At 43.4% G+C, this 12,357-nt stretch overlaps 1 protein-coding gene across 1 annotated transcript in view; it reads right to left on the reverse strand.

Moving 5' to 3' along the window:
- Positions 1–499: 499 nt before the first annotated feature.
- Positions 500–12,357, reverse strand: part of LOC310997614 (NACHT, LRR and PYD domains-containing protein 12-like) — a gene marked incomplete at both ends in the record, with an annotated part of 74,400 nt that continues 62,542 nt past the window's right edge. Inside the window, 6 exons of the mRNA XM_083987380.1 lie at positions 500–558; positions 2,031–2,170; positions 3,232–3,405; positions 5,868–6,041; positions 8,902–9,087; positions 10,825–10,992. Of these exons, the coding sequence (XP_083843506.1) occupies positions 500–558; positions 2,031–2,170; positions 3,232–3,405; positions 5,868–6,041; positions 8,902–9,087; positions 10,825–10,992 (901 nt within the window). The remainder of the gene's footprint in view (positions 559–2,030; positions 2,171–3,231; positions 3,406–5,867; positions 6,042–8,901; positions 9,088–10,824; positions 10,993–12,357) is intronic.

Raw genomic sequence — 12,357 nt, forward strand, 5'->3', positions numbered from 1 at the left:
ACAGTGACAGAAACCACAGGGATCTGATGTCAACAGGCAGCAGCTCAAGGGGGGGGGGGGGGGGGGGGGTGGAGAGGAGAGCATGTATGTGTTTTATATTACTGTTGTTTCAGTGTCACTATTATTCATGTGGAGTTAAAATAGGGCTAAAACTGGACTGGTGATTAACCAACTTGTCACCAACATGGACCCTTATGCTGCGTCGTTCGATTGCACTCGGAAAGATGGAAATGAGTTGGAAATTCTGACTTCTGAGGTAAATGCATTTCATTGCACAACCTCGGAAAACATGGCCGATGTTTGTTTGGATGTCTTTTGAGCTTTTGAGACACAGGTCCGACAGCGCAGCGAGGAGAAAAGCACGTGAAGAAGATGAAGATGAGCTAATGAACGATGAGCTTGGTCGCTATGTGTAAAAATAAAAGGAGGGATTTAGAAATAAAGGCTTCCCTCAGATAAAAGCCTGCCTCCCATAGAGCCTCTACGTCACACTGGGCTGTCAGATGCAGCCTGACTCCACTATGCCAGATGCCAGGCTGCTGTATGGAGCCAGGCAGGCTGCATATCACATAGATCTATGCATTATATGAGATACACTTTTCACAAAAAGTTAGGGATGTTTGGCTTTTGGAATAAATTTCAGAATGCACCTAAAATGCACTATAACCTTTACAGGTAAACTTAAAGGGACAACGAGGAGTTTTGCAAAAGCGAAGCGTTTTCACACTACATTTATGAGCCTCTGCGCACCGTAAAATTCTTTGACCTGCGCAAGACAGACTCACGTTTTCATTCATCAAGAATTAAAGTCAGAGGTTGGAAGACGATCACATACCGTCGTAGTTCTGACCATAAACGGCGATTCGGTGGCGTTATTCTCAAGACTTGCCACAAAACCGAAAGTAAAGAAACGCTGGTCAGCTCGACCAGCATTTCCGCCACCACTAATAATAACAAAATAACGATAGAGACAAAACAATATATTTATCGAAAATGGGCCCATTAACAAGTGTGGGTAACGTAGATTCATCCACATTAACGTCATACTTTTTTATAACCAAATAGAAACTCCTCGTTGTCCCTTTAATTTATCCTTCTCTAAACTTTTGAATGCACATGTCCAGTTGTTCAATGTTTCAGTCCTTATTGAATAACATGCTGTTCTCTAACAAGGTGATTAACCACAAAAATCACAAGCACCATCTGATTTAGTGGTTCAGTTGTAATGTTCTGGTTCAATGACCAAAGGATGGTCATTGTGCCGTTCTCCTTGGTCATGACCAAGGATTTGTATCCTCATCTCTCTCCCTCTCCTCTCCACCATGTTCAAATGTTGACATCATGAGACCAAGACAACACAAAGTTATTGAGACATTGAGATTTGTGTTGTGCTATGGCCACCATTGTTGTTAGCTTTTGTTTGAGATAAAGAAATGACCATTGCATCCTTACTTAAAAGGCTTTCATGATAGAATATCACTGTAGCATGAACTTTTTTTATAGGGATATTCTTATCAAATATCCCTAACTTTTTGTGAATTGTGTAAATGTAAGTCAGACAAATGGAGTTCAAATTCAGATTATTTCCTTTTTTTTTCAAAGCATAATGCTGTGGGTAGGGAGGCTGATGTCAATCAGGATTACATGCACTGCCATATCATTTTTATTTGAGTAGCTTATGATCATGTTTTATATTTTCTTTTTTTATGATGTAACACCTGTGGATCCTTCAGGACAATGCTTTTGTCTACCTAAAGTTGATATGTTGAAATTTCCAGTAGGCCTATCACAGTCAGCAACAAAGACAAAAAAAAAGGCAGATCTTTGTCTTTCCTCCCTCTGGTCTAAGCCTCGGATCTCCCATGAACCTAGATCCGCCCCTGGCCCCGAGTGCCTACTAACAGACTCAAGAAAAGGAACCAGCTAGCACGACGCAAGGTCTGCTAGTTGAGCTATGGAGCGACAAAACAAAGCAAGCAACCAATTGTTCAAGGAGAACCAAGGACTCTCCTCAACAGAACTCAAACTACACAGCCAGGACGGCTGTAGTCCATCGGACAGAGACACAATAACTGGACTTGACTGCCGCAACAGGACCGGCAACCCTGCAACCGCAGGAATCCCCGCCAGCACCGGGATCTTCTCACCTTCATGTGACTTGGTAGCGTAACTAGAGAAACAAACCAGAGGGTCTTTTAGCACGTGCACCAGGTGATCAGCTCCTGTAGGACTGATGGACGCCATCTTGGATCTAAACATCAGTGTCTTATAGTCCAGAGACAGAGAGGACACTGTCAGGTCCTGGGGACACGAGGACGACGGAGGACTGGACTCTGTCTCACACACTTGTCCCATTTAGAGTCTTGACTCCCACCTGTAGGAGAAGAAGAAGAAGAAGAAGTGATGAGTGACAGCGATGTAGCTTCCTCTCAATGTGACACTGACACCTAGACGTCTTCACACCAAACCTCTGGACAGATCTTAAAGGTCCCACTGGTCACTGTGAACTCCTGACTGGTTCAACTGGTCACAAACACCAGGACTGATCACAGTCACTGGATCCCAGTTGACACTAAACAAGAACTGCCCCCTGCTGGTTCTCTACTGGGACATGTGACTCCACCTCCACTGACATCATCATCATCATCATCATCATCATCATTACCATCATCACCTGTGTTACCAGTTATCACAGTTGATGATGCAGCCTGCTCATATTTTACAAAGTGCAGGTGTTGACAGGAAGTGGCTCTGGTCTGGTCCTGACTGTTGCCATGGTGATGAGTGATGGAGCCCATGATGATGCTCGTCACATGGACTTTACTTTATTTGTTTATTTAGTCGAGACAGTGCATATTAATGAACAGTGAGTGCTAGAGTACCCACTGTAAATATACTGGATTTAGCACTGGTGCTAAATTTCATCTTTAGTCCCCAAAACAATACAACAATTAACACAAAAAGTCCATAAAAACAGAGGACCAGTAGATAACAGCATTAGTACACTCACACCTTCACACAGGAACAGAATGCTGTGAGCATTCATGTTTACAGCATCTGGACCCTCACAGACTCTCACACTCAGTCACTTACAGCTGACATCAGTTAAGTCAGTGAGGGTTCAGGGCCTGAGTCTTTAGGGGGCGGACTGGAACTGGGCCTGGATCTATGTTCTCACTTTACTACAAAACCACTGAGAGCAGCACAGACTGACTCCGCCCCCTTACTGACCTCACAACCTTCAGTCGACAATCTGGACTCTTCACAAGATCATCCAGATCCTTCAGGCCTGAAGACTTTAACTTGTTCCAGCTCAGATCCAGGTGTGTCAGGTGGGAGGGGTTGGACTTCAGAGCTGAGACCAGAGATGAACAGCTGATCTTCGACAAACTGCAGCCCTCCAATCTGAATAAAGAATAAAAGAGGAAGATCAAATGACTGATAACCAGTGTTGTGCTAGTTACTGGAGAATAGTAACTAGTTACAGTTACTAGTTACTTCATTAAAAAAGTAACTCAGTTAGTAACTCAGTTACTTCAACCAAAAAGTAATGCGTTACTGAGAAAGTAACTTTTTCGTTACTTTAAAATGTTTTTTCCCCAATGCTCCCATTAAATAAAGGTTGATTGAATTCCCCTCTAACCTCATTTCAGTTCTGTACTGATGCTGATGAAAAAACGTTTTTTATCTTTAAAATTTTACCATCATCATCATCATCATGCTGCATGATGTCATCATGTAGCCTACAGCAGCATGACAGAACTGCAAACATCTTGAGGATACTACTTTGACTTACGTTCAAGAACCTGATTTAATGATGGAAAGTACTAAATTCACTCCAGCGGTAATTTTTTTCGATCGATCAGCTGTGTTTACCCAGAGCGGTCGCTCTGTGTTTACCGTTTCAGGCGTCCGTCTGTCGGACTCCAATACCGCTGCTGCGGGTGTGTGGGTTGTGTGTCTCGCTGTGACTCTCGAGCTGTGTCCCAGTTCAGGGGCTGCAGCCTAAACTGGGACACAGCTTCGGTCTCTGATGCTACGTTAGCTACGTTAGCTTAGCTCGCCGTCATGCCCTGACCTGTCCAGTCCTCAGTCTTCATGGAGCGTGTTAGATTCTTTTTACAGTCTATGGTTAGATTACGTGTGGGACGCTAGAGGGCGGCCACTAAGCACTTTGTTTTTCACAGTGTCGCAGTGTGCTCTGTCTTTCTTTCAATGAAATTCAATGAAACTTTATTGATCGCTAAAATGTAATGGGAAGTGTGTGCCGCTGTAAAACCTCACCAAAGTGTTACTGATTTAAAAAAACAACGCGTTACGTTATTAGTTACTGAAAAAAGTAACGGCGTTACTAATAACGCGTTACTACCCAACACTGCTGATAACTGATCCATTGTTTCCCCGACCCCTCCAACAGGACCCCCACCCAGAAATCCTCATCACTAAACCTGAGCCACCATCAGACCCTCCCTCACTCACGCCGTGACGACGGGACAAAGTCTCTTGGACATATATTGTATATTCTGTGTTTTTCCTCTCGTTTCAGTTTTTGCCGGTTGGCAACCATATCTTGCACTCCCACTGTTTCTCTCGCACTTGCTCACTTGCTCACTCTCGATCCGCATATAAATATTTTATAAAAAATAAAAAGGTAAAAACACAGACGCGCAAATTGAATAGTGTTGCCTAACAATTCAGTGACCACAGCTTGTCACCAGCTTGTCGTGCCCCACCTGTCACGTCTCTATAAACAGAACGGGCTTCTTCTTTTTCTTGCCGCAGTCCGGCAGAGAATTAGGGGCCGTGTCCACCAGACGCGTTTTCAGCGCTCTGGGCGTCTATTTTACATTCAAACCCTATTGAGTTGGGCGCTCACAGCGCTCAGCGCCCTCGGCGGTAAAACGCCCTCGGCGCTTGCTTCTTTTTGTTGCGGCGCTCAGAGCGCTTCGAGTTGAAATCTGTTCAACTTTTAGAACAGCGCTGCGCTCGTCAATGTCACTTTTCCCCGCACTGACCAATCAGAATCAAGAAGGGGCGGGACATACGTTACCGACAGCAACACAACCGGAGACGTGGTTTATATCATGACCCACACTTGTATTGAAGGTAGGCCGACCTCAGGGTCCATGTCAAAAGCTGCCGCTAATGCTGTTGTGTATTTCTGACACTCGTTGTAGTGTTTACATTAAACAAGGCAGGGACACGGAAGTGTCAGAGGACTCGTTTTGTAACCTAGCAACAGCGGCATTCTGACGAGGGAGAGAGAGAGCGCTAAGCGCTGGGAAAGCAGCGCTGAGAGCGCTGTCAGAGCTAAAAACGCGTTTGGTGGACACAGCCCCTTAATGCTCGTGAGTCTGGCCGCATCAGGTCCAGGGCCCAGGCTTCAACACTGGTTGAACCTGGTCGGGTCTTTGAGAACTCTGGCATGAATTAAGCAGCTTAGAAACAGTTTAAATGAGGACATTCACAAGAACATGCAGAAAATAGATAGACCCGGCTTCTAATGAGACCGGCATTTATTTGCTCAAACTTGCATTACATTAAAAACCAGCGCTCACCACCATGGATCACTAATGATACATGGTCACCACACGAGTTGCCTCAACCACTGAGTGAGTCTTGGGGCGTCGGGGGTGGAACTGCGGATGCCTGTGTCTTTCAGACTAAAGTCCCACTCTTGGAAAATGACAAAATGTTGTTTTTCCTCCTTCATAAAAGTCGCAAATCGAAAATCACTATTACAACTACTGGAGTAAAATGAGCTCAAAGTGAAGAGTCATTGTCAGTGTGCCTCATGTCTGCAGCTCAGTGTCAACACAACTTTCACATCACATTCATCTGAGCACAGAAATAAAACAGAGTCTGACCTCAGAGTCTCCAGTCTACAGACTGGACTTTCCAGAAAACCACTCAGATCCTTCACTCCTGAATCCCGCAGCTTGTTTTCACTCAGATCCAGGTGTCTCAGGTGGGAGGGGTTGGACTTCAGAGCTGAGTCCAGAGAAGAACAGCTGATCTCTGACAAACTGCAGCCCCTCAATCTGAATGAAGAATAAAAGAAGAAGATCAAATGATTGATAATTGGTCAGCTGTGTATTTTTTAGACTTTATTTGCAATATTGCACATATAAAAATAGAACAAATACATCTCTCTTGGTAGGGTGGAAGATACGAAAAATGTGCAGGTGAGGTCAGAAACCCGAAAGGCTTATAGAATGACCTCACTTTGATCTAACAATAATTTAAACAAAGTAAAGAAATAATATTAACATAACTTGTGCGATGTAGACAAATAAAATAGAAAATAAAATAAATGAAGTAAATAACACCACGTTCCAGGCAGGCTTTTGAACCCGTAGGTCATGACTTTGTAGCGTTCCAGGCAACCCGTAACTTGTGTTTTTCTAGCCTGTTACCCGTGAAAATGCACTAGAAGGGCTGTCAAACTCGTAACCTCCTATCCATTCACGGGTCGGAAAAACACAAGTTACGGGTTGCCTGGAACGCACCATAATAATGATAATGGTAAAAACAGTAGTAGCAGTAGTAATGATAATAACACTAAATCAATAAATGGGGAAAAAAAGAGATTCAGAAAAAAAAAGACTAATAAGGATTATTTAGGTTCAAGTAACACAAAAAGAAACGTGTGGCACTAGGGAAGGCAAAATTGAACAGTCAAACCAATTTTTGTTGTTCTGTTCATTTTAACGATAGTCTCTTTTTGAATATTGCCAAGGAGGAAGAGCTGTCAGCTAATTGGTGATGTTCATTCCACATCAGAATCCCTCTGTGGTGGCCTGCTTATTTTGTTGCGTGTGAGTGAAAACTTGTATTTATACGAAAAATATTGTTTGTTTTTTTAAAGTATTTTTGGGGGGGGGACTTTTTATTGCCTTTAATTGATAGCGCAGTCGAGAGAGAGACAGGAAATGGGGAGGCAGAGAGGGGGAATGACATGCAGGAAAGGGCTGCCCAATGCAGGATTCGAACCAGGGCAACCTGCAGTGAGGACTGTAGCCTCAACATGGGGCAGCAGCTCTACCAAGTGAGCTAAACATTGCCCCATACAAAAATATTGTTGAAATTGATTTGGTAATACATGACATTGGTGGATTTCTTTGTATATGAAGATGCAGAATTAAAGGAATTAACTGATTTTTCTGATGATTCTTACAGACTGTGATATTTTTTTTGCAACACAATCAATTTGTTCTTTCCAGTTACAATGTTCATCCACTGTGACACCTAGAAAACGGGCAGAGGATGATCTCAATGCCCTCAAAGAGCTTTGCTTCATTCAGATCAGTGTCCTGATCAATGATCAGTAGAGGAACTTTGCCCTTGTGTTCTTGTGGGTCATCATCATGTGGCTTTTACACACCATCATCATCAACTGGATCAAAGAGTCATGTCAATGTCAATTAGGCTTGGGCGATAGGACGAATGTATCGCCAATCGGCCACCGGCTGAGTCCGTCACGGTTGATTTAATTTTTGGCGATTGTCTGGGCGATTTTTTTGCATTTTATTTCGCCAAATTAATGGTCTGTCTCCACAGAATTCAACTCTAATTTACATGGAGCACAATTCAAATCGTGCGTAAATTGGATCTGGCAGCTATAGTTGTGTAACATGTATGTTATTCACACTGATTTCCGACGAGTCAGAATTATTTTTAGAAGAGCGTTATGGCTGTAAATGTTTTATGATATTCAGTGTGCCCTTATTTTGAAATCCTTGTACCGGGGGTTACTGTTAAGGATACGGAAATAAAAGTAGCGAAGCTCCGGACAGAGTTGCTGTGATTGTATCCACTTTATGATACGTTATGAAGACACATGTGTCTATCACAACAACGGATTATCAAGCTGATTATCCAGACGAAAGGTAGGCTGCCGGTTCTCACGGCCCGGACTTCTGTCAATAGTTCTTTTTTTCTTTTTTTTTTGAGGGTGTGTGTGAGTGTGTGTGTGCCGAGCGGACCCGTCTAGAGACACGCGTCTATATGGGACAGGCTTTTATTTAATTTAGAACAAACCTTACACTCAGCAAAGATGGAAAATATATAGTCTAATATAATAAAATGGTTCTGTTGTTTGGATACTTTGGATGCAGAGCAGCATTCATTTACAAGTTTAATCAGCACCAATTAAACTTCTTCTAAATAAACGTAAACATTTAATAACTCGGGTCAGGTCGGAGTCGGACCACAGGCTTCTTCTTTTTTTCTTTCTTCCTCACAGGAGAAATAAGGCATGCGCTGCGCTCACCTCGCTACTCTCTGACGCGTCGGTGCTCTGGTTGTGATTTATCTGCTTTATATTATCTGCTTTTTATCTGCTTTATACATGCGCGTTCACAGATTCACAGTAAGACAAGCCGGGGTTCAGTTACCGAGTTGATAACCAGCGTCATGGTACCGCTGATCCGGAGTGACAGTGTTGTGGATATACAGTAGGTTCAGCTGGATAGGCTGGGAATAACGCCGGGTAGGTTGAGCTTGCTTCGTGGTACAGGCCTCTGCCCTCGGCGCAGCTGGCTCAGTGGTCAGCATAGGTGCACAGTCCACACATAACTTTACCATGCCTTTTAATTTCATACTTTAATAATTTTCGATGTGATATGTGCACATTCCGTTCAAATAAAACGTTTTATGCAATAAAATATAATTATTCTGTTGAAATTATTTATCTACATACACACCTGCGCTCCGCACACGTGTCATAACTGCCGAATATATCGTCAATCGCCGATTTAAAGGGGTACGGTGGCCGATAGGAAATTTTTAACCTATCGCCCAAGCCTAATGTCAATGATTCAAGTTCCGAGTGAAGATCAATCAGGTTCAGTTGTGGGATAAAGATCTAAGATCTACAACAGTAACAGTCAGTGAACTGACCTCAGAGTCTCCAGTCTACAGTCTGGACTCTCCAGAAAACCACTCAGATCCTTCACTCCTGAATCCTGCAGCTTGTTGTTCGAGCTCAGGTCCAGTTCTCTCAGGTGTCTCAGGTGGGAGGGGTTGGACTTCAGAGCTGAGACCAGAGAAGAACAGCTGATCTCTGACAACCTGCAGCCCCTCAATCTGAATAAAGAATAAAAGCCGTGAGTTGAGGACAAAACTCCTTGTTGACAGCGTTCAGTGTCTCATCAACTGTTCAGAGCTGAAGAAGCTTCAGAGAGAACAAGTTTAGAAAATCAAAGTCCAACAGCTGAAGCAACAGCGAGCAGGAGAAAACAGCTCATTAATATTCATGAGAAGCTGCTGCTGCTTCATCACAGATGCAGTGACTCCATCCATACAAATGTTGATCAGCCACATTGATCAGAGGTTTACTGACGACGCTCAAGTTTTAAAGACAACAAACATGTGAGGCTGAACTCTGCTGCCATGACAAACGTGTTAAACTGAACTCTGACGTCCATAAACTTGACCTGGTATCCTCTTATAAATATCTGGGAGTCTGGATAGATAGCAGCCTGTCTTTCAACGATCACCTGTCCTCTTTGCAGTCAAAAGTGAAAGCTCAGCTTTCTGTACCGTAACCGCTCCTCGATCACTGCCACTGCCAAACGTTCCCTGGTCCAGCTTACTGTACTTCCACTTTTTGACTACGGCGATGTCATATACAGATCTGCCTGCAAAGGAGCACTCGAACGGCTCAACGTTCTATATCACTCCGCCATTCGATTTGCTACCAACGCCCCGTATAGGACCCATCACTGTGACCTCTACACCCTGGCAAACTGGCCCCCCCTGGAAACCAGGCGCAACACCCACTGGTTGATGCTGGTATTCTAAACCCTCCTAGGTCTTACTCCTCCCTACCTAACCCAGCTCTTGCATCTGCGCCCTCTGCTCTGCTCCACTCATTCTGTTGAATGCCCCGAGGGCACACTCTTCCCTGGGCCGTTCCTCCTTCCAGGTTGCTGCCGCCGACAGCTGGAATCAACTTCAAAAATCCCTACAGTTACAAACTCTTACCTCTGTCAACTCCTTCAAACATATCATAACTAAATCCATAAAGTATACCTGCAGCTGTCCCAGCCAAAGCTCTCTCTGATCCTGTCACCTCACCAGCCCCTCCTCACTGTCTGTTACTGCTGTTATTTTGTTGCTGTCTCTTTTATGGTTGTCTAGTAACTGTTTTTACATGTAGTATCTCTGTCCTTACATAACTTGTTGTATGTCACTGTACGTCAAATTAACTGTCATTTTGTGGTATGTCATTGTGTTATGTTGGCCTATTGTCTCTATTTCTTCCTTCTTTTGTCTCACTGTTGTTGTATGTGCTTTTATTGTCTATATTTTAATGTTATACTCCCCCTCTCCCTTGCCCTTAGGAGGTATTTTCTTAGCAATTCTTGCCTGGTAAAATAAAGGTTTACTACTACTCCTACTACAACAAACATGTGAGATTGAACTCTGTTGCCAAACAGCAAACTTATAGAAACATGTCAAATGAAGCTCAGAGACAAAAACCTTCTGATTGACTTCACAGACTAAACCTGCTCAAACTTCTTCAAAGAGCTGCAACCAGCACACACACACACCTGCTTATTGTCACAGAGCCTTAGGAAACAGGAGGAGCCACCAGCTATTGATTATAGATCAGATTCTGTCCGACACATGTGTTTCTGTAGTGGAGGTGAAATGTGAAGAGAAACCATGACTGGACTAAAGCGAAAAGAAGAAAACAGACGTCACCATGACGACCCTCAGTGTGAATCAGGATAATATCAGCCTCATGTCTGCAGCTCAGTGTCAACACAACTTTCACATCACATTCATCTGAGCACAGAAATAAAAATAGAGTCTGACCTCAGAGTCTCCAGTCTACAGTCTGGACTCTCCAGAAAACCACTCAGATCCTTCACTCCTGACTCCTCGTTGAAGCTCAGGTCCAGGTGTCTCAGGTGGGAGGGGTTGGACTTCAGAGCTGAGACCAGAATAGAACAGCTGATCTCTGACAACCTGCAGTCATGCAATCTGAATAAAGAATAAAATAAGATCAAATGATTGATAACTGATACAGTGTTTCCCCTACCAGCGCTCACAACCATGGATCACTAACCGATCCATGGTCACCACATGAGTTGCCTTATCCACGTACGTTTCGGGCTTCGGGGATGGAATCACGGATGTGTGTCTTTCAGAATAAAATCCCACTATAGAAAACAATGTTGTTTTTCCTCCATTATATAGGTTTATATAAGTTTGTTCGGACCTTAATTTGGAATCAGGGCCGGCCCCTGGCATAAACACTCTATGCGGTTGTTTAGGGCCTCAGCCGTTAGGTGGGGCCACATGATCAGAAGGTACTGGGGTTCAATTCAAGTCATTTTAACACTGAGGTCGGCGCGCGCGTTTACGTGACGGTCTTGATATGTTTTTGTTTATATTTCGGTCATTTTACGCCATAGAAACGCGGTTTAACTGCTCCCGTGACCGAGGGACGGCTCTCCTCTTTCAAATACACCCGCCCTCGACAACCATGTTATTCACAGCCAGGGTTTGAGAGCCAATAACAGAGCATAGTGCACGCATCGTCCCCTCTCACTGTGCGTAATTGGTTGAATCCGTTGTCCGTCAATTTGAGCATGCGTGATTGGTTGAATCGCCTGTCAGTCAACTTCGGCCAACCAATTGGCACTCTGGGATCACTAAGGTCCTTTCTATCACAGTTTTAGCTCCATGGTTTACCTACAGCGGCTGGCATGGAGAGAGACGGCAGAGGAGACCGAACCTGTCAATTAAAACAACGGTGAAGCTTCAAACCCGCAGAATCGTTAGGAGAGAGAGAGAGAGAGAGAAGCGGTGAGGACGGTGCTTCAGACGCTGAAAGTTTTGACTCATCTGATGAGCATGATTATTTAAAAAATATATATATATGAGAGAAAGTTCAGACTTAAACTCAGCTCCAGCTCTGTATACAGACCTGTTGAGCTCTTACACTTTTTTTTAACCTTTCACACAGCACAGACACAGTGACAACACACATTATATGAACAATGTAAATTGTGTGTTTTCCATGTATTTATTTCATTGCACAACAATTCCATTTATTTAGTAAATATTTTTGTTTGAAGAGGAAAAAAAGTTTTCTCATTTAAAAAATCTGATGAAGCTTTGAAGTCAATATTCAGCTTCTTTTATCTCACATTTAAGACATTTGGTGAAAATAGAATGCCAGAATGACAACATTTATGCTCAAAAGGCAATGTCACAAAATTTCATTTTAGACTTGTTTTCTACACTTATCTGTTACTGTATTCATATCCTATTTCAAGCACCAAATGAGTTTGTTCTCATGACTGAAGGAGTGTTTTCACAAGGGATTTGAAATTTTTCAGA

The sequence above is a fragment of the Trachurus trachurus genome, assembly GCF_905171665.1.
Source record: "Trachurus trachurus genome assembly, chromosome: 2".
NCBI classification, from domain to species: Eukaryota; Metazoa; Chordata; class Actinopteri; order Carangiformes; family Carangidae; genus Trachurus; species Trachurus trachurus.